The 19,082-nt window shown below is 54.9% G+C and overlaps 7 protein-coding genes across 7 annotated transcripts; 3 read left to right on the top strand and 4 right to left on the bottom strand.

Annotated features, from left to right (window-relative positions):
• Positions 1 to 1,679: 1,679 nt before the first annotated feature.
• On the bottom strand, positions 1,680 to 2,881 carry BO70DRAFT_358153 (EXPERA domain-containing protein). The gene is made up of 5 exons (XM_025542226.1): positions 2,826 to 2,881; positions 2,538 to 2,760; positions 2,273 to 2,467; positions 1,948 to 2,100; positions 1,680 to 1,862 (listed from the first exon to the last, which is right to left on the bottom strand). Exons 2-5 carry the CDS (start codon positions 2,632 to 2,634, stop codon positions 1,792 to 1,794), a joined length of 516 nt encoding a protein of 171 aa, XP_025403143.1. The 5' UTR covers positions 2,635 to 2,760; positions 2,826 to 2,881; the 3' UTR covers positions 1,680 to 1,791.
• A 3,554-nt stretch (positions 2,882 to 6,435) lies between these two features.
• BO70DRAFT_376568 (TauD/TfdA dioxygenase family protein) lies at positions 6,436 to 8,248 on the top strand. Its single transcript, XM_025545141.1, has 3 exons — positions 6,436 to 7,204; positions 7,258 to 7,592; positions 7,673 to 8,248. The coding sequence occupies exons 1-3, from the start codon at positions 6,522 to 6,524 to the stop codon at positions 7,783 to 7,785; spliced, it is 1,131 nt and encodes a 376-aa protein (XP_025403142.1). The 5' UTR covers positions 6,436 to 6,521; the 3' UTR covers positions 7,786 to 8,248.
• Positions 8,249 to 9,857: 1,609 nt separating this feature from the next.
• On the bottom strand, positions 9,858 to 14,511 carry BO70DRAFT_376567 (putative non-repetitive nucleoporin; the record flags this gene model as incomplete). Its single annotated transcript, XM_025545140.1, has 5 exons — positions 9,858 to 10,790; positions 10,862 to 11,491; positions 11,548 to 11,636; positions 11,693 to 14,161; positions 14,226 to 14,511. 5 exons carry the CDS (start codon positions 14,509 to 14,511, stop codon positions 10,182 to 10,184), a joined length of 4,083 nt encoding a protein of 1,360 aa, XP_025403141.1. The 3' UTR covers positions 9,858 to 10,181.
• Positions 14,512 to 14,928: 417 nt separating this feature from the next.
• BO70DRAFT_376566 (uncharacterized protein) lies at positions 14,929 to 15,782 on the top strand. The gene is made up of 2 exons (XM_025545139.1): positions 14,929 to 15,199; positions 15,264 to 15,782. The coding sequence occupies exons 1-2, from the start codon at positions 15,048 to 15,050 to the stop codon at positions 15,667 to 15,669; spliced, it is 558 nt and encodes a 185-aa protein (XP_025403140.1). The 5' UTR covers positions 14,929 to 15,047; the 3' UTR covers positions 15,670 to 15,782.
• A 3-nt stretch (positions 15,783 to 15,785) lies between these two features.
• On the bottom strand, positions 15,786 to 17,122 carry BO70DRAFT_358149 (uncharacterized protein). Its single transcript, XM_025542225.1, has 4 exons — positions 16,900 to 17,122; positions 16,718 to 16,832; positions 16,445 to 16,623; positions 15,786 to 16,378 (listed from the first exon to the last, which is right to left on the bottom strand). The coding sequence occupies exons 1-4, from the start codon at positions 17,017 to 17,019 to the stop codon at positions 16,082 to 16,084; spliced, it is 711 nt and encodes a 236-aa protein (XP_025403139.1). The 5' UTR covers positions 17,020 to 17,122; the 3' UTR covers positions 15,786 to 16,081.
• Positions 17,123 to 17,256: 134 nt separating this feature from the next.
• BO70DRAFT_358148 (5-formyltetrahydrofolate cyclo-ligase) lies at positions 17,257 to 18,396 on the top strand. Its single transcript, XM_025542224.1, has 3 exons — positions 17,257 to 17,488; positions 17,554 to 18,057; positions 18,133 to 18,396. Exons 1-3 carry the CDS (start codon positions 17,395 to 17,397, stop codon positions 18,252 to 18,254), a joined length of 720 nt encoding a protein of 239 aa, XP_025403138.1. The 5' UTR covers positions 17,257 to 17,394; the 3' UTR covers positions 18,255 to 18,396.
• A 107-nt stretch (positions 18,397 to 18,503) lies between these two features.
• On the bottom strand, positions 18,504 to 18,918 carry BO70DRAFT_284117 (small nuclear ribonucleoprotein E; the record flags this gene model as incomplete). The annotated part of the gene is made up of 3 exons (XM_025539116.1): positions 18,504 to 18,556; positions 18,631 to 18,721; positions 18,778 to 18,918. 3 exons carry the CDS (start codon positions 18,916 to 18,918, stop codon positions 18,504 to 18,506), a joined length of 285 nt encoding a protein of 94 aa, XP_025403137.1.
• Positions 18,919 to 19,082: the final 164 nt, after the last annotated feature.

Here is a 19,082-nt window from a genome sequence, read left to right as displayed (position 1 = left end):
GGTCATGGAGGGGAAGCACATCGACCTGCTGCTGGGCTTGGACATGCTGAAGCGACACCAAGCCATCATCGACCTGAAGCGGGGGGCGCTCGTCATCCAGGATCAGGCCGTGCCCTTCCTCGGGGAGGCAGACATCCCCAAGCACCTCCAGGAAGAGTTCGAGGATGAGCCCATGATCAAGGGCCCCGGTGGCGCCGAGGTGGGCGCCCGGACAGGTGCGGTCACGCAGCAGGCAGGCGGCGGCCAAGCAGCTGGGGGCCCTAGCATGGGCATGGGCTCGGCGGCCTCGTCGTCCCGCCCAGCCCCGCCGCAATCACGATGGCCGCCGGACTCCATCACGAAGATCACCGAGCTAGGATTTACACGGGAAGAGGCCATGCGCGCGTTGGATGCCGCCAACGGCGACCTGGATGGGGCCATCGGGTTCCTGATATGATGATGATGTCACGCTTGACGTGGTCCTGTCTGCCTGCCTGCCTCACCAACCCTGCACTGATTCTCCCCCTGTTCCTTTGTACCAATGAGCCCACGGACGTCCCTCTACATTTCTGTGAACCTACCTACCTTCCGCCCCCTGGGGCAAGAAGCTAAGCTAAGCTAAGCTATACTAGCGAAATAGAAATCAATTGCCACTTTCACTTTCACTTTCACGTCCACCTATCTGCATTTCATTCCTGTCCATCCATCCAATCCAATCCCATCCAATCCAATCAAATCCCCGCACCCACATCACATCACATCACATCATCGTATGATGTAATCAAAATCAACACTGTGGCGTCTGCACCTCACCCATAACATAATAACAACACCCACCTCCCTAGCTCATAACAAAGACCACCCCGGCATACTCCGAACCCAGACAATATTGCGACTTTTAATATATCTAATCCCTGTCTGCCGCACACCCAATCAGATCCTCTGGATCGGGGAATCCGATGCCTTTCCCTGGTTGAGTTGAGTTGAGTCCAGTCCAGTCCGGTCGAGTTGAGTCGCCTGCATCTCCGCCCCCAGACTAGTGATCCTGGAGGCTGGAGATGGACTAAATTAGCCGGCGGCTTAGCCTACCCTGCCCTGCCCTGCCCGGCCCACCAGAGCTAGAGCCACAGCCACCCTTTTCTGGGCGCAGGGGAAGGGAGGGGCGTGGGGGTTTATGCTACTACTACTATTCCTCCGTACCTACGTAGCTATCTAGTACTTAGGTATCTACACCCAACCCACCTAGGACGTAAATGGGTAAATTACTAATGGTAATTGTGGGTAGTTATAGTAGGTACGTACTTGGATAGTAGGTGGGGTGGTAAATAATTATAGTAGGTACGTGGTCTGTGTCTCCGATGTGGCAGGTCGATGGATGGTTTTGCATACTTACTACCTACTAACTGTCTAGTAGATCCATGCGATCGGTCGGCCCAGCCTGGATGCGGACCTGTAGGTTATTGATTGGTTTGTAAGTTATTTCCGGGGGCCGACTGAGCTACTAGGTCAGTGATGGTGAGGTTGCATTCTGGGATTTTTATGTGGTCTTGTCTTCGCTGGGTATCATATATTGGAAGCGGCGGAGGCGGGGGGGATCTTCGCTCTGCAGTGCGTGCAGTGCATGCAGTGCAGTGAATGTACGTATACTACTACTACTACTACTACTACTACTACTACTATGTATGTAAGTATGTACGTACCTGCCTACTACTGCCTGTCTAGGAATCTATTCTACAATATCCAATGTACCACCGAAACCGAAACCGGACCTACCTGCCGAAGGAATGCAAATCTAGATATATTACTCCCATTCTACTCCGTCTTGGATTTGCCGAGCAATTTCCCCCGAAGACGGGAGAACATATCCGCTGCCATGAATGCGCCTATCCCGTGATATTCATATGTTAGCGGGTTTGCGGTAGAGCCAGCCACGCAACCAAGCATTCAAACGGGAAGGTAAGCACCTACCAAGCGCCACATACGGGCCGTACAGCATGGAGATATTCTGTTTCTGGACGAGGGTGCGATCCTCCCAGCTCCACACCTCCATCAGACAGACGGCGGAGGTGATGAAGGCCTGGACACCGAAGACGAGCAGATGGGCGGGGACGAGCGGGTGATCTGTGAGATGATGTCAAGCGCATCCATGGCGTTAGTTATGTTTCAGATTTATATTATTCAGGGATAGATGGCGCTGGTCATAGCCATGATGATGATGAGGGGGTGGGGGTGGGGGTGGGTGTTATTATTGGAATTTGGGAGGATTTATTCGAATGGACGCAACGCAACGCACCATTCTTGAGCCCGTGCAGAGCCCACACACTAAGCGGGACATGGTAGAACAGCTCCATGAGCAGGAAGGAGTAGAACCATGGGGCCGGGGGCCCCTCGAAGAACTTGTCGTGGTAGGTGGTGATGTAGAAGTCGCGGAGGGAGTGGGACAGGCCCGACTGCAGGAAGGAGGGGAGGATCGGGGCGGCGTCGACCACTGCAGGATGGGGAGGGATGGTTAGTGAGGTGGTATTCAGCCTTAGCTGCGTATGTGGTTCGCGACTCACGGAAGATGATTGGGACGTGGATCGCGAAGAAGATGAAGTAGATCAGGTCGCATTTCCGGGTCCACAGGGACGGAGGAGCGGCGGTTGGAGTGGACATGTTGGGGCCTGGACGGGTGGACGAGGGGTGTGGAGTTTTCCGAGGTTAGAGGTGGGTTGTAGATATCTAGTCGGAGAGGCGGGTTGTTGATGGTTGATTGTTGATTGTTGATGATCGGACGGTGAGCTATCCCCGGTCAGGTGACTGACTGCCCCGGCCCGAGGCCAAACCAAGACTCTCGCCCAACTCACCTTCTGCTACAATTCCTCCCAACTCCCGTCAGAAAAAGCAACCCGTCAAGACTCGCCCAGACTCCCACTCATGTCGCCAAAATCCCCGCCGTTCCTCAGCCAGACCCGATCGGCTGGAAAGACAGGCAAAGGTACGGGCTGTGCGCGATTGGAGCTGTTTGCTTTTTCGACTGCACGCCCCTCAGATTCCTAAACATAGCTTAAGCTTAGCCGCGTGGATCGGTCCATCCGGCCGTCAGTCAGTCAATCAACACCATTCCTCCTCGGGTAAGTCGCCCAGTGCCCAACGGTTCAACCACTGTCTAGTGTTTAATTAGAACTGAGGTCCTGGATGATCTATCAACTTGCTGATCTCCTCTGGTGTTTGTCCAGCCATCCCGACCTTGCATCTTAGCACTCGGATAGGCTTCTGGATCGTATCGACTTGTGAGACATCGTAGTGTACGTTCCCTCTGGGCGGCTTATGCAATCGCCAGGGGGGCAAACTCAGCAGCTTCACCCGGATCAGCCATCGGGACATGGATATTCGCGATGATCTCTCATCCCTAGGCGGCCCGACTGGATACTCACCGCAATTCTCAACCCTTCCTGGACCCGTCCGCGATCCCCGGCCAAAGCTTGTGGTGCAAAAGTCCTAACATAATCCGCCCAGGATTCTTTCGCCGTGGCGGCCACCCGCCCGGGGGCTGATCTTCCCTCTGGTCGTTTGCTGGGCGCGGAACCAACCTGACTCATTGACTCATTTTTATGAATTGGCAAAAGTACTGACTGCAAGGATAGGCGGCTGGTATCCGCCACATGCAGGTTGATCCCACCATGTCTCTCAATAGGAGACTGATTCTGCAGACAGAGCAACCATTCATGGACTCCCCTCTCTCAGGATTTGGCTCGGCCCTCTGGGAAATGATTTGGGGGCGGACGGCGGGACGCCTGCGCCTAGCGCCACACTTTGCACCACCGCCCGTCAGTCTAGTATGATTGTTGCTCAAAAGCTTGGAGTCGGAGGTGCACCGCTCACAGCCAAGGGTATCCCCGACGCTACTTACGTCCTAACGCAGTACGGAGTACTGCGCGACCCTTTCCCCGGAAGTTTCGCGCCACGGTTTGACCGCCGGTAGTTTCAGCATCGCACCTCTGCCAGATCGCCTGCGAATAGAGGTTCGCCTTTGCCCGTAGCCATTATCTACCCACTCCCCGTACCCACTAGGAACAAGCCCGGGATTCTTTTGCGTTCCCTTGCTCCATCTTGTGCCCGCGTGTGTATCGCAGGAATAACATTTCGTAATCGCTAGAGCAAGAGTCCGACCATGACGTGGAGTTTCCCTTTGACCCCTCGACGGGCAGCGAGTTGGGTCATCTTGAAAGAGCGTTTGGGTTCGCAACAGGGTTGAACTGGCTGGTATAGGCAGTAGACATGGCCGAATTGCCGGCACTCATGCCCTATGCCGAGCATGGATTGCCAGCTTCCAGTCGCGATTGCAATTCGACCCCTCCAGGCTCTGGAGCTTCGAATTTGTGGGTCGCTCAAGGCGGACATGATGCAGTCTGACCGGCATCATTGTACATTATCAGACCAACTTCCCTGCATCCTTCCTTTGCGGCTTCGGTGGGCCTTCGGCTCCGTCTGGGAAATGTTCTAGAGACCCTAGACCCCCTTCCGCCGGCCATCTCTACCGGTTATGGAACATTAACGTGGCTTAGTGGAGACCCCGATAGTCCACGGGCATTGGACCGCGTTCCCGAAATGAGAGTAAACGTCACAAGAGGCTCCAGTCGGTCAACATGGCGGACATGCGAGCAGATCGGCCAGGCCTGTCTCTCCACCCTGGTCGAGTAGTCTTGGTATGAGAATGGCCACCTCCAGCACGCGGGCAAGCGTGTTGGATGAGGCCCAACCGAGACTATGTGCGACTCTCATGTACACCAATGCCTGCTTTTTCCAAATAAGTCCGACTCGCTGGAGGGGACAAGCACCTGCCCAAAAGTGTCGATCTTGACAGAGCATGATGGTGGTGAGGGAAGCTACAGAGTCCACCGAGTGTTCGACGAACTTCTCGGAGAGAGATTCGATTGGGTAGAGGACGATCGATCACTACCAGATGGAGCAGATACAATCGCAGTGAACACACCCATCAGAAAAAAGCAATGGGACGGGAGGGGCAAAAGCAAAAGGAGAGACACAACAACTCTAACCCCTTCACAATGTTGTACTGGATGCGCATGCGCCCACTTGACGTGAGAAGGAAGAATCCTACCAACCACGCTACAGGCTAAGTGCTGCAATATTCCTAGATTATTGGCAATGGTTGCGTGGTTGCAGCGCACATACGGGCCACAGTAACACAGAGCAGCTGCAGTCCTCGAAACCGGGAGTTTACCAGCTTCTTCGGTCCAGCGATGCAAGGACTAATGCAAGATAGCAGAGCTACCAGAAGCTGCATCTTTCCCACACACGACTACTGCAGAGGGCAAATTCCGCGATCGAGTGCAGCCCGGCTACCCTGGAAGACACAGAGTCAAAGTTCATGGGCGATACTGGCCCAACGTGCCAGCTGCATCATGGATGGGGCCACCGCCTCCTCTTTGAGTTTGCAGTCCTCCTGGGCTTCTTATCATCATCCAGAGTAGAGCGGTGAACCCACCAGCAATAAGTGGAATGGAGGCCATGCCAGTTACTACAGAGCCAGCTCTCCGGAAGACGCCGGGTCGGGGGCAGAGTACTCTTTGTGCCGGGAGGCCTAATCCGATCCATCCAGCAAGCAATCAATCAATCAGTCAGTCAATCAATCAATCAGTTGTCGATCAATCGGGCTCTCTGATGTCCAGTGTGGGTCCGAGATTATCATCGTTCTGACGGTCCCTCTTGCTGGTGTAAGTCCCCAGGTAGCTAGATGTTAGCCCTGCTGCCGTCCGATGCAGGAAGGAAGCTACTACGACAGGATATGGGTGGAATTACGGAATGTGTGAAGGAGCGGGCGCCCCGATGGGCCTCCATTCCTGCATTGGACTTCCTTCATTGGACCTTGACCGCTCCTGCTCTCGGTCCCTGTTCCGAACGCCTGCCTCGTCCCTTTCTGGCCTCTTCGTCAGTCGGGATGGCTGTATCGTCTCTTTTCCTTCACCCTTTTCGACATCGGTCGTGTGCAGGCAGGCCTCTGAGTGGCTCACTGTTTTGCCGCCGCCCCTCACGCCTACAATGGCCCCCCGGGCCCATCTGTCGAGACCCGTCTAGCACCGACATCTGTACCCCTGTCGTCATGGCTTCGCGACGCCTCTTTTTTTTTTTTTTGTGTCCACCGTGAATAATCGGGCCTGTCTGCCCGCGCAATCTTTTCCGGCCGGAGATTGGAAGGGATGGATCCCAGTCTCGCTGTGTCTATGCGACTCCTCTCAGCTACATGCAATGTCATTGGCGCCGCTGCACCATCACATCCACTTGGTCGTGTTTACAGGTTGCGCAGCCCGTTATCGGCATGACAAGCGGGTGGATGTTGTATCCGATCAGATATTTATACATCGCCTGTCCACCCCCAGCTGGACTTTTTTTTTTCTCTCTCTCATTCATGATCCAGAACCCCACTAGGCCAATCTCCTAGTCTCTGTCCTTTCCCCAGATTCCTTTCACTTTGCCCTTACCGCGGCAAGACCTTGTTGAAAACTTTTGACCTCGGGCATCATTCCATCTATACAGCAACGATGCCTTCCTCTGCACCTGTTCTCCGGCCCAACAAGACCGAGGCCGTCAGCTCCCAGAAGAAAGACGAGCCCATCAGCTACGACATCAACCTCCCCTACGTGGATGTCAAGGGAGACTCTCAAGCCCACACCAAATACCCCAAGTACCTTCCAAGCTGGGACAAGGTGTGGTTCGATCCTCTTCCTCCCTTTGAATATGAAGACCCCGCACTGCGTGTTACGGACAAGTCGAAGCGCAACCTCTTGACTCCGGGCACCAAGGTGTCGGATATCCAGCCGCGGATGGGCAGCATTGTGGAAGGCGTTCAGCTCAATCAGCTATCCGACGCTGCGAAGGATGAACTCGCCCTTCTCATTGCCGAGCGCAAGGTCGTCGCATTCCCCGACCAGGACCTGATTGACGACGGCCCAGCTGCCCAGGAAGGGTTCCTGCGCCATTTTGGCAAGCCCAACTACCAGCCCGTCTCGGGCTCGATGCGCGGCCATCCGGGGTTCCATATCATCCACCGCGACGGAAACAAGGAGGAAATCACCCGTTTCCTGGAGCAGCGCACAACCACCACGTTGTGGCACCAGGATGTCAGCTACGAGATCCAACCCCCGGCCTATGTGATGCTGGGACTGCTGGAAGGGCCCGAAGTCGGCGGCGATACCGTGTTCTCCGCAACCGACATGGCATACAAGTGAGCATTATCCGAATGGGCGTCAAAATCAGATAACCTAATGCAGGACCTAGGCGTCTTTCCCCGTCCCTCACCTCCTGGCTGGACACGCTGCGCGCCGTGCACTCGTCGGCCAAGATGATCAACCACGCGCGTCTAGCTGGCGGCCTGATCCGTAAAGATGCCGTCGACACCGTCCACCCGCTCGTCCGCGTGCACCCCGTCACCGGCGAGAAGTGCCTATTCGTCAACGGCGAGTTCATCACCAAAATCCAGGGACTGAAGGAGCCCGAGCAGCGGTGGCTGCTCGACTTCCTCATGCAGCATGTTATCAGCGGGCATGACTTCCAGGCCCGAGTGCGATGGCAGCCCAGGACGATTGTGATGTTCGACAACCGCAGCACCACCCGTAAGTACCACTCCAACCACCACGGGAACCAGATAAGCGCCCAAAAACACCCATGGCTAACCAATGGTTGTCGACCCCAGACTCTGCCATTGTTGATTATCTAGACGACGATAACAGCGCCAAACCCCGACACATCTTCCGTCTGTGCGCATTGGGCGAGAAGCCCATCCCCGTTTACGATCAGTTCGAGTAGACTAAGCCAGTATCCCGACCTGACCTGACCTCCGCTCACGCCACCCTTCCTCTTTTTCTCTGGTCGGTCCAATGCTCCCCTGCCGACCACCTCTTGCTCGCGAGACGCATGGCCGGCTGGCTGAAAACCGAATGTGGATGTGACTGGACACCACAACTCATGCCTTACCGTGAGGCATCCCGGCAGAAACGCCCGGAAGATACTTCCCCGCCACGCTACGCTACTCCTTACCCCTCGTCTATCGGATCCGTGGCGAACCGAACCCCATTCATCTCATCATTCATCTTCATACCTTTTGGTTTTTTATGTGTTCTGGATTGGTTGGTTCATACCTCGGTTCAATTCTTAGACGGTGGAATGTTTTTTTTCCATCCTTCTGGCTTTGGGGGGTTTTTTTTTTCTTGTTCTTTTGTGACTTGTCACTTATTCGATTTTTTTTTGATTTTTTTATTATATTTTCCAGATTTCTTTCCCCCTATTCTTTTTTGAGATTTTCAGCCTGATAGACTTATTTATCCATCTTCATGCCTGATTGTATTCTCCTGTGATTTAGGGTTTTTTTATGGGTGGTGGATTGGGTGGGTAGCATATCATATCATATTATAGCATAGCATAGCATAGCATAGCATAGCTTAAAATGGGTAGGATAGGTAGGTAGGTGGGATGGGTAAATTGGGATGGAATACGAGAAGAATGGATGAGAACTAGTATAAACAGCGAAAAAAAAAAAATCCAAGGAACTAACTGGTCGCCAGCCCAGACTCACTATTGCGATGCTCATGGACTTCTTCTTTCTACTATAAATAAGATGTAGATTTCTGTGGAAGGATGGAGTCCACAATCCTCCTCCTCCCCCCCTCCTACCAGGTAACTCACGAGGTATGGTAGATAGTATAGTATAGTATAATACCAGTTCCCAGTTCCACTCCCCACCCAATCACACACCAGCATATGAACGGAACCCTTTCCCGCCCTTGTAAGCCAGTAAGCAAGCGAGGAACCCAGAATCCAATCAGGCGAGGCAGGGCAGGGCAGGGCAGGGAAAGGTCTTGCCTGTATATAATAGCGTTGTTAAGAGCAGCTAGCTACGGAGTAGCAGGGAAGAAACTGAATCCTTCCCTTCCTTGGGCCCCTCCCTTTTCTTCCTTTCCCCTCTCGTCTCGTCTCGTCTTGTCTCGTCTTGTTTCGTTCGCATGCACGCACGCACCCACTCACTCCCGGGCTTGTTATTTGGTTGTTTTGGTGGAGGGGATTTGCTGTTTTATGCTGTGCTGTGCTGTGTGGTTTGTTGTGTTGTGTTGTGTTGTGTTATACTGTATGTGTTTTTTTTTTTTTTTTTTTTTTTTTTTTTTGTTTGAGAAATATGTAGATAGTATCCAGATACCACGTGCCCGTAACTTAACTATTCTTAATAATTACGCACAACACCGTGAACTATATAACTATAGTTACTATGCATCATACACTATGCACTATACAGTAAGAGTATACACCATGCCCTATATTATATATTTTGTATACGGATTCCGTATCTAGTTTATGAGTGAGCTGTATTCAACTCAACTAAAAACATATAAATCCTAGAAATAGAAATAGAAATAGAAAAAAAATAATACATACACAATCTCTTCTACCCCTGACATACAGTGCTAGTACTAGATACAGAGAGGTACAACTCCATGATCTTTATGGGATGGGATGTGATGGGAGGTGAGGCAATGCAACACGTGATAATGATATACACGTCTGAATCTAGTATATAAGAAAGAAAAAAAAAAAAGAAAAAAAGGAAAAAAGAAAGAAAAAAAGGATAATCAGTTTAGATGAATAGTAATGGAAAGGATATTTGCAACGCCTAGGGACTGTACCCTCTCACTCTTCTTACTCTCACACATCGTTCTGACTGACGGATCAATCCTCTAAATCGTTAACTGATTAGCTCTCTAACCAACCCAACAACCCAACAACCACAGATCATTCAGGTAACAGACCACACCACACCACACCACAGCGGAATCAAAAGAAGAAGAAGAAGAAGCAGCCCAATGCTAAAGAAGAAAAATATATGAATTGTTTTGAATCAGCTCCTCTCAACGAACAGAACAGACACACGTACTGCAGACGACTCGACTCGTGTCTCATCTGATGCATGCAATCAACAACATGACATGACATGACATGCAATCAATCAATCAATGAAACGCCATGGACCCAGAACTAAGCTGACTGCACTAAACTAAACTAGTGTAGGTAGATAGATAAGATAGATAGATAGATAGACAGGTAGTTTAAAGGACGTGCTAAGAACCCCAAACGAACAGAAAAAAAACCAGCCGGGGAGGCAAGACGAAGCAAGGCAAGATAAGACAAGACAAGGAAACTAAACAAAGAGTCTATCACCGCAAAACATCCTCAATCCTCGACCTCAACTGCTGGGCGACCTGGATCTGATCCTGGGCGATCCCGCCCTGCTGCAGCAGGAGAAGTGTCTCATTAATCCGCTCCGCGACGAGATCACTGCCAAAGACGATGCCACCGAGCCGCACCGTAGCATGGAACCAGTGCTCGATGAGGTAGAGGAGGTCCCGGGCGATGACTTTCTTGTTGGGGCCCTGGAAGGGGGCTTCGTCGGTGTAGAACATGGATTCGAGGACGGCGTAGAGGGATTCGTGGGCGACGCCGAGGTCGAGGAACAGGTCGACGACCCAGGTGGCGGGGCCGACGCCGCGCTGGTGTTCGAGGGCGTAGCGCTCGAGCATGGGGAGGAGGATGGGGATGGGGAAGATGGACTCGGACATGCGCAGACGGCTGCCCAGGCTGCGGACTTTGTCGATCACGGCTTCGTAGGGCATGGGCTCGCCGCGTTCGAGGATCTCGTCGTGCAGGTCCTGCAGGAGGTGTTGCCAGGTGGATTTGACGTCTGCGGGGTTGCGGTGGTCCGCCAGGAAGAAGATCTGCAGGCAGATGTCGTAGTAGCTGGCTGGGTCGGCGTATTGGTTGAAGAGCTGGATGGGGTTAGTAGGAGGGTAGGGTTGGGGGGGGGAAGGGAAAGCATGGGCGAATGGCTATGGCTTACGGTGCTGATGTCCTTCAGGGGTCCATCCACATCCGCGAGGACTTCCGCCCGGCGGTCGGGCGCGATGCGCCTGTCGTCCTTGAGACGTTGCAGGAGATCGTCCTGGATATTGGCGATGTCGATAAGGTTGGAGGCTTCCTGCACCAGGCGCTGGCGGAACTGGCGGCTGATGTCGGACGTGAATGCGGAGGCGTTGGCGCGGGCTCGACCCAGATACTCAATGCGACGGCTAAGGGGCAGTGTGAAGGCGCTCTGTGCAAGGTTCAGCTGTACTTTGGCTGCATCGTAGAATCGTTCCGACTGGGCGTAGTATTTCCACAGCAGGTCCGCATGGAAGATGTCGTCGGCGGACTTGCGCTCGAGATACGTGACCACAAACGTCGAGTTGGTCTGCAGCAGACGGTCGCTCCATCCTTGCTCCAGGTACCAGTCATACAGACTCGTCAGGAACACCTCGTCCGTCGAGTCAGACACAACACCATAGGCTTCGTTCTTGCGCTTCGCAATGATCGTTAATTGTCCGTCAACCACACCGGGGTCCTGAGCAGCCAGGGTATCAACTGCGATGATGACCTTGAAAATAAGGCTATAGCACTGCTCGCGATACACGAAGAAGTCGCGACGGGCATCCTGGAAGCACACAGTCGTCAGTATTTCCAGTCACAACAGCTGATGAGAAAACCCACATCTTCCGGTCGGCCATCCACAATCCACGACAAAGCCATGTTAGCCTTGTCAGAGCGGGCAGCGACATTCAGAGCCAGCTGGATGGCGCCTATAGGTTCGTGTCAGCAATGTAAGCAAAAACCACTCAGATAAGCCATGCCATACCTGCGAAGAATTGGTTGAAAATGTAGCTCTCGATCGCAGTGACCAGGTAATCCATGGGCAGATTATCCGAAACCTGCTGGAACAGATGCAGACTCTCGTTGAGCAGATTGCGACCGAGTTCCGAGTTGTAGCCAGCTTCGGTAGCCCTCTTGAGCAGTTCCTGGGCCTTGAAGATCACCACATCTTCCGCGCTGCAGAAGCTGCCGCAACGGCGTCTCAAAGCATCAGCCACCGTCTCCACATTCGATCCCTTGGCGATGTTGCGGTTCACGATGCCCTTGACCAGCTCCTTGGCAATGTCGTGGCCCTTGTTGTGACTGAACAGCTCCTCAAACGTGAGCTTCAGGAAGCGATCCTTGGAGTCGGCTGGCAATGACGCGACGATCTCATCCACCCGCTCATCGAAGAGAACCAGGACAAAGGAAATGCCCTCAATCGTGTGCGATACAAGCTGGACCAGGGAGTGCAGTGCGCGATGCTCCGCTTGGAGAGCGGTTTCCTCCTGCTTGGTGGACACCCGCGTCAGGGCCTCGGGACCGCTCAGTCCTTCGATGAAGCTCTTGTTCGACTTGAAAAACTCTTGCAACGCCGAGAGGTCTCTTTGCACGGCCTGCAGCTTCGCAGTAGGAACCGAGCATGCCACCGTCTGAGCGCCGTTCGGGGCGGTGCCAACCTGTGCAATCTCCTTCCTCCAGATTGACCGCAAGAGCCGGGAGATGTAGAGCGCAATACCGGCATGTCGTGGAGAAGGAACCACCGCATCAATCGCAAGCGTCGAGTTATCAGCGACGGCATTCTCGTTCGTGGTGGGTCGACCGCCGTACTCGATGAACGTCTTGCGCGCGAACTCCAGAACGTCGGGGTCGTTGATTTGCGTGAGTCGCGAGTCCGAAGAAATCTCGACTCCCTGACCGCAGGCGACTGCAAGGGCGGTAGCGAGCGTTTCACTCCGGCCATACGTGCGGATGAAGTTCTTGACTTCGCCCTCCAGCCCCTCGTCGCCCGTCCCGCCACTGCGCACCAGCGCCGCAAAGACATCAACAAGGCGTCTCCGGCGGATAATGTGAATTCCGGTGTTGGTCAGAATGGCAATTTCGGCCGTGGCGTTGTCGAACTGAACGGCGAGTTCATTCCCAAATCCTCCTGGGGTGGTCGTGGCGGCGGTGGTCGGCGAACAAAGACCGACATCCTCTGCCCGGCTGCCCAAAGAAAGCCAAACCGCTGTTTCGCCAGCCTTGCCAGGAATGACGCTTTCTTGCGAGCGAGCCACGCGTCCGGAATCAGGAGCGGAGATGAAGAGTGAATCGGCCTTGTGCGTGGTGTCTTTACACGTGAAGCAGAGGAAGTAGCCCGGCGGGTATCGCACAGTGAACCGCGTAGGCTGTAGGGTGTGTATCGGGACGCGGGACGCAACGGATGGCTGGAAGCGTGGTTGGCCTTGGAGGGTCATGGGGAACTGGGGCGCGGGGGCGCCTTCGCACGGAGGCGTCTTGACATGGTGAGCCTGCATACTTGTCGGGGCAGTGGTACCATTCGGTGCCGAGGACCAGCTGAAGGAACCCGTGGCACTGAGGTAGATCCGGTATCCGGAGGCAGTCGTGGCCATGAGATGGTACCTCGACGCTTCGGCGGCCGGGATGGGACTAATAGAAACAATTGGGACTTTGGGGTTGAGCGTTTCGTTGGATGCGATGATGTGCCCGATGTTGGCATAGATATCGAGCGCCGGCTTCGTAATGGCCAGAGCAAGACTGCCGTCGGGCTTCATGTGGAAAACACGGATCGTGGACGACGAGGACAGTGTGTAGAGTAGTTTCCTTGTGTCATCAATCTCCATCTGCTCCACATTCTCCAACGTCTTCTGCGAAAAGCTCAAGTTGGGCGTAAATGCCGACAGACGCGAGCTCGTGTGGTTGGCTCTTGAGCAGCGGCCCTGGAACCACTTTTCCTCCTGCTGATAGACCAGCTCATGCACATCGTTGTCGGAAGTGCCGCCGAAGAACACACGACCGGTCGAATCCGACGATGCGATCACATGGATGTCCAGGCCCCGAACAGAAGTCGACATGCCCGTCTGATACAACGATACTTGGCGCGTACCTGCAGCCGTTGTCTCACAGCCCATTCCCAGCAGAATCACATCGGCCGTCGTCGATATCACGAGCATGTGGGTGATTGTAGGCAGGAACACGCCGGGGCGCGGTTTCGCGAGCTTGACCGTGTTGATGCTGTTTGGCTGGTCTTCGAACCCGACCAGCTGGGGGTTTGGATGCGTATAATCCCAGATGTACAGCGCATTGTCAATCGCAACCCAGGCGTGGTTCAACTCGGCGAAAAGGCCCATGCTGGTCGAGATCTGCGCTCGGTTGTACTGATCGAAGATCTGGTCGGGGATGTTGTACATCTTCACTTTCTGGAAGGGAGCCCATGATGGCGACGCGGGGAGGTCGTAGTCGGAAGAGAAGCCTTCTACAAAGGGGGGTCAACTGAGTCACGAGCCACCATGATTGAGAAACGGGCGGTGTCCACTTACGGGACAAATAGCTATCCAGGTCCGGATAGCGCGCCTCCTGGGCGAGGGTGTCATTGACCGTTACCGCGGCACGCTCCTCTGTGCTCAAGGGCTTGGGTTTGAATGTGACTGGAGGGAGTCTGGGCAGCGCAATCGGCGAAGATGGCTGCTCAGCGGGCGCCGGGGCCGCCTTGGGGGAGAACGCAGGCCGCGTCGCAGCAACCGCGGTGGGCGCAGGCGTCTGGAAATAGGCCCCAGGGAGCGGCTTCTGGGGGGTGAGTGCCGGGGTGAGGTCGGGATAAGACATGGTGGTGGTCGAGGAGCCGGTGAGAGAGCTCTGGTTGATGCGTCGCGCTCCCCGGCGAGGTTGGAACAGTTCGGGGTCGGCGCAAGGGCGTGCAGTAGAGAAAGCGATCACGAGGAGGACGAAACGCCGGGGGGAGAGAGGCGGAGAGGCGTCGATAGAGCTGGAGCATCAATGGAGGGGGAGGGGAGGGGGGAGGAGGAGGAGGTCAGTGGAGAGAGAGGGAGGGAAGACCGCAGCGAGGCGAGTGTTGATCTCAGACCGAGTAATAATCACCAAAGCTGGAAGAGAAACAAAATTGTGCACGGGCCCGGAGGTGAGGGAACTCGCCCAACGGGAGCTCGTCCTGCCGCTCGCCGCCTTGGAGCGCTTTTTCCTCCCGATGATTTCATGATTTATTCTTCTCTTATTGTTGTTTACATTTGATCGGCTCTCTCGCTAGCCACGACCTTCTTATTGTTCTATTCCCTAAGCGTGTTCCTGCCATTCGCTTCCCCCCCTCCATTCACCCCCCACACAACCACAAGTCCAATTGCACAATGCTTCAATCCATGCGACTAACACCCCGTCTGGGACTCGGGCTGGCTGTGCGCCAGGTGCGATGGAACTCGACTGGCCCCGTTCTGCCGCCTCTGATGGCGACGCTCAGAACGGATCTCAAGACCGCTATGCGGGCAAAGGACAAGCCCAGGTATGCTCCATCTGCTCCCAATTGACCCCCCAGACCCAGCAACCTGACCAGAAGCGTATCGCAGACTGAACGTCCTCCGCGCCCTGATCTCCGAGACCAACAACGCCGCCAAGACGAACTCCCCCATCGAGACCGACCTGCAGCTGCTGGGCCTGATCAAGAAGCGCATCGCCTTGTCGCAGGACGCCATCAAAGAGTTCGAGGCCGAGAACCGCCCCGACCTGACGGAGGGCGAACAGCAGCACGTCACCGTGCTGGAAGAGTACGGTGCCCAGGTGCAGACCATGAGCTTGGATGATATCAAGACCATTGTCTCCGAGGAGATTGCCAAGGTCAAGGAGTCCGGCGAGAAGCCCCAGATGGGATCTCTGCTCAAGTCTCTATTCTCCTCTGGGGGTGCCCTGGACGGCAAGCCCGCCGAGAGAGCCGAGGTCGCGAGGATTGTCAAGGAGGCTGTTGCTTCCGCCTGAACGCCGACACAGAGCGCATAGATGTATATTACCCACCTGTATAATTACGCATACCCAACTCCACCTAGCTACCAGCTACCAGCTACCAGCCCGAAGACTGGGATAAATACGATGTCCGATGACTTAAAATATAGAGGCTCAATGTGGCATCTCGCAAACAAGTTACACGGGTCCTCACGCGCGAGGCAAGTTTCCTCGTCACGCACGACCCCAGGTAGTAGTATCCCAACAAAGAAAGAAATCCCAAGCGCCTTACCCATTACTGTTGCTAGGTAGTATTACCGTCCCGTATTTATCCGTCCCAGTTTCCCATTGTCCTTGTTGCCGTCCCAAACTCCATACCCGCACATGTACCAAGCCATCGCTCATGCTCATATCGCGCCGTCGCTGTAACGTCCAGACTTGTAACCATCTACGACCGGAACAAGGTGATGCCTCCGACGGCGGTCATGAACACGCCGACCCAGAGCCAGCGATCAGGGTCGCCGACCGTCTCTCTGCTGACAAGGTTCTTCATACTGAACGTCGCCTCCGTCGCTCTCTTGGCGTGGCGCTTCCCCTTGCCAGGGGTGATGGGGTTCAGCGTCTCGGTGGGCAGCATCTGCGGCGGTCGGTATACCAGGTACATGGGATGCATGGGGGATCCGTCGAAGGAGTTCAGGTCTAGACGCTGGACACCATGGTATGCATCCACCGAGACCTTGAAAGCCTGCCACGCTCGTTAGCACAATGGCCCGACAGTTGAAAAGACAGCCAGCAGATAGATGGTAGATACCTTGAAGTGCTCCGTCTGGTTGTAGCGCGTATAAGCCCCCACAGGAGACGAACAGGGATCTGATAACAGCTGGCGACCATCGACAGCAATGGGGGTCAATTCCATAGCCCCATCACTGGATGTCGTATACGTCCCATGCTGCCATTGCATGATACCCTTCGGACAGGAGGGATCCTGGGCTGCACAGGGCACGCGTGATATGTCAGAACGGGGGCACCATAACCATAACACGGTGCCTCGGGGTGGGTGTGGGTGTGGGTAGGGTGCACGAACGATTGGCAATAGCGCGGTAGTACGCCTCCTCATAGTGTCCATCGGCCGTGAAGGAGTACGAGATGCCCGTGAGATTCGGTTCTAGGAATCTATCATGGATGGGGTCGTAGAATCCCTGGGTACAGAGAGAGAAGGTCAGTAAGCCGACCGACCGACCAGTGCAAGAGCAAACAAACGCATACCGGACCTGTCACAACCTTGCGGGACTTGGTGGTCCATGTCCCTACGAGATCGGACACGCTGTTGGCGCTGACACTGGCCACAGCCAGCATGAGGGTGAGGAAGAGCTGGCCTGCGATCATTTTCCGCTGAGCCCGTGAGATCAGATGCAGATGAATGAACGAGGGAGAGGTGAAGCAGACGGACGGGGTTGGGAATGGGAATGCATTGAAGGGCGCAATGGCAATAATAGTCCAGGGAGGGTCCACTATTTACTTCCTGACTTCCCTGACAAGGCCCTGCCGATCATTTGGACCACAGCAAACACTCGACTAACCAGCGCCAAACATGCCCGCACCGCCCGCCAAGACCCCCCTCCCCGATTTAGCATTCCCCCAGGCTTCAGGCATACGGGAGCCAGATACAGAGCCAGATACTCAGCAGCACAGTCTACGGTCGCAGTCCACCGTTGTCAGTCTCCAGTCGCCAGTTACTGTTACTCCCACCCGCATGCCAACATGATGGCCAGTCTACAAGTCGCCAAGAGGGACCTCCGGCGTCGGATGCGGGATGCTCTGCAACAGATCCCCGCGGACTCGATCGCGCATCAATGTCAGCCATCTCCAACCGCTCCCCACGGTCGCAGCACGCGCTGACCACTTCACTTCCTCCCACAGCCCAAACCGCCACCGCCCGACTCCTGTCGCGCCCGGAATACCAGGCTGCGAAGCGGATCGGCGTGTATCTGTCCATGCCGGCGGGCGAGCTCTCCACGACGGCGATAGTGCAGGACGCCTTGGCCAGCGGCAAGGAAGTGTTTGTGCCGTACATCCACAGCCTGGAGATCTCGTCGCAGGCCAAGACCTCGGTCATGGACATGATGCTGCTGGACTCGATGGACGAGTTCCGCGCCCTGGTGCCGGACCGGTGGGGGATCCCGTCGCTGTCGGCGGCTCAGGTGCTCAACAAGCGGAACTGCTTCGGGGGGAAAGGCGTGTCGCCCCAGCCGGAGGATGCTACGAAGGGACCTTACGGGCTGGATCTGATCGTGATGCCGGGCATGGCGTTCGACCAGGGGTTTAGGAGATTGGGCCATGGGAAAGGGTATTATGATCATTTCCTGACAAGGTACTCAACGGGTGCGGAGAGCACCATCACCGCGCCAAAGCTGCCTTCGCTGGGTAAGAAACGCACCCCCCACTCGCCGACCAGTCCAGATATATATCCCCACGGCTGACGAGCTGACGCTGCCCCAGTTGCCCTCTGCCTCCACGAGCAAATGCTGGCTCCGACCGAAGAGATACCCGTCGCGGATCACGACTGGCCCGTAGACGTTGTGATAGTCGGCGATGACCGGTGCCTCGTGTGCCCACGCTGATACAAACGATATTCCTCATCCAGATCCTCAATCTCCCCCCTCCAATCCACAAAAAAAGCGAGCCTTCTCACAGCCATGTTTTCATCTATTGCGATAAATGTGCAGATAATTGTTACTCCAGCGACGACCCGTAAAAAGCGATTAAGAAATGAATGCAAACAATGTCGTATCACGGCACGAAGTCGGCGATAATAAAAAAGATTTTCCCCGTTTCCTGTCTTTCGAAATCCTTCAAACGCCCGGTTCGACTCACTGCACCGCTTGGATCAGAGACACGTTGTCGCCCTTGAGCAGGATCTGGCCTGTAGTTGTAGAGAATCACAATTAGCACGTGTAGGGAGTAAGGGGGGACGAAAAGGCGAGAGGAAATCCATACCGAGCGGTCTGCGCTTCTCCTCGTCGGTCTTGGTCGCCATGCGGACCTCCACGGCATCGTCGATGACGAGGTTCATGAACTCGTCGAATCCCTAGGTCCGTCATTAGCTAAACATCACGCGACCTCCAGCAAAAAAAAGAAACCCACTCTGATCTTTCCCTCTATCCGGAAAGCGAGCTGCTCGTACAGCCAGATGGAGACCGTGGACCGTTGTTGGAGGAGCTTGAAGATGAAGTGAATCGGCGCAAGCAGCGTCTTGCGACCTCCACCGCCTCCACGACCGGTCATGGTGGGCACTGGGTGTGAAGAAGAGGGGCGGGGAGATGGAAGGCGAAAGGAAGGAGCGCAGGGGGGAGCACGGTGGGGACGATGAGGGAGGAGTTGGGGGTTGTTGCGAGACGCGTTGGTGGAAGTTGAGCGGGAGGTGAAGGGCGAAGGGCGGAGGTCGAGAA

Source organism: Aspergillus heteromorphus, assembly GCF_003184545.1.
Source record: "Aspergillus heteromorphus CBS 117.55 chromosome Unknown BO70scaffold_2, whole genome shotgun sequence".
In the NCBI taxonomy this organism is placed as follows: domain Eukaryota; kingdom Fungi; phylum Ascomycota; class Eurotiomycetes; order Eurotiales; family Aspergillaceae; genus Aspergillus; species Aspergillus heteromorphus.
The sequence above is the reverse complement of the archived record's forward strand: the minus strand, read 5'-3'. Positions and strand labels throughout refer to the sequence as shown.

Coding starts and splice junctions, on each gene's coding strand:
- BO70DRAFT_358153 (XM_025542226.1), bottom strand. CDS start 2,634: ATGTCCACTCCAACCGCCGCTCCTCCGTCCCTGTGGACCCGGAAATGC. Junction 2,468..2,537: donor CCACGTCCCAATCATCTTCC/GTGAGTCGCGAA, acceptor CCCATCCTGCAG/TGGTCGACGCCGCCCCGATC. Junction 1,863..1,947: donor CGGCCCGTATGTGGCGCTTG/GTAGGTGCTTAC, acceptor ATCACGGGATAG/GCGCATTCATGGCAGCGGAT.
- BO70DRAFT_376568 (XM_025545141.1), top strand. CDS start 6,522: ATGCCTTCCTCTGCACCTGTTCTCCGGCCCAACAAGACCGAGGCCGTC. Junction 7,205..7,257: donor GCAACCGACATGGCATACAA/GTGAGCATTATC, acceptor TGCAGGACCTAG/GCGTCTTTCCCCGTCCCTCA. Junction 7,593..7,672: donor CGACAACCGCAGCACCACCC/GTAAGTACCACT, acceptor TGTCGACCCCAG/ACTCTGCCATTGTTGATTAT.
- BO70DRAFT_376566 (XM_025545139.1), top strand. CDS start 15,048: ATGCTTCAATCCATGCGACTAACACCCCGTCTGGGACTCGGGCTGGCT. Junction 15,200..15,263: donor CGGGCAAAGGACAAGCCCAG/GTATGCTCCATC, acceptor AGCGTATCGCAG/ACTGAACGTCCTCCGCGCCC.
- BO70DRAFT_358149 (XM_025542225.1), bottom strand. CDS start 17,019: ATGATCGCAGGCCAGCTCTTCCTCACCCTCATGCTGGCTGTGGCCAGT. Junction 16,624..16,717: donor CTACCGCGCTATTGCCAATC/GTTCGTGCACCC, acceptor TGCCCTGTGCAG/CCCAGGATCCCTCCTGTCCG. Junction 16,379..16,444: donor ACCAGACGGAGCACTTCAAG/GTATCTACCATC, acceptor CGAGCGTGGCAG/GCTTTCAAGGTCTCGGTGGA.
- BO70DRAFT_358148 (XM_025542224.1), top strand. CDS start 17,395: ATGATGGCCAGTCTACAAGTCGCCAAGAGGGACCTCCGGCGTCGGATG. Junction 17,489..17,553: donor GGACTCGATCGCGCATCAAT/GTCAGCCATCTC, acceptor TTCCTCCCACAG/CCCAAACCGCCACCGCCCGA. Junction 18,058..18,132: donor GCCAAAGCTGCCTTCGCTGG/GTAAGAAACGCA, acceptor ACGCTGCCCCAG/TTGCCCTCTGCCTCCACGAG.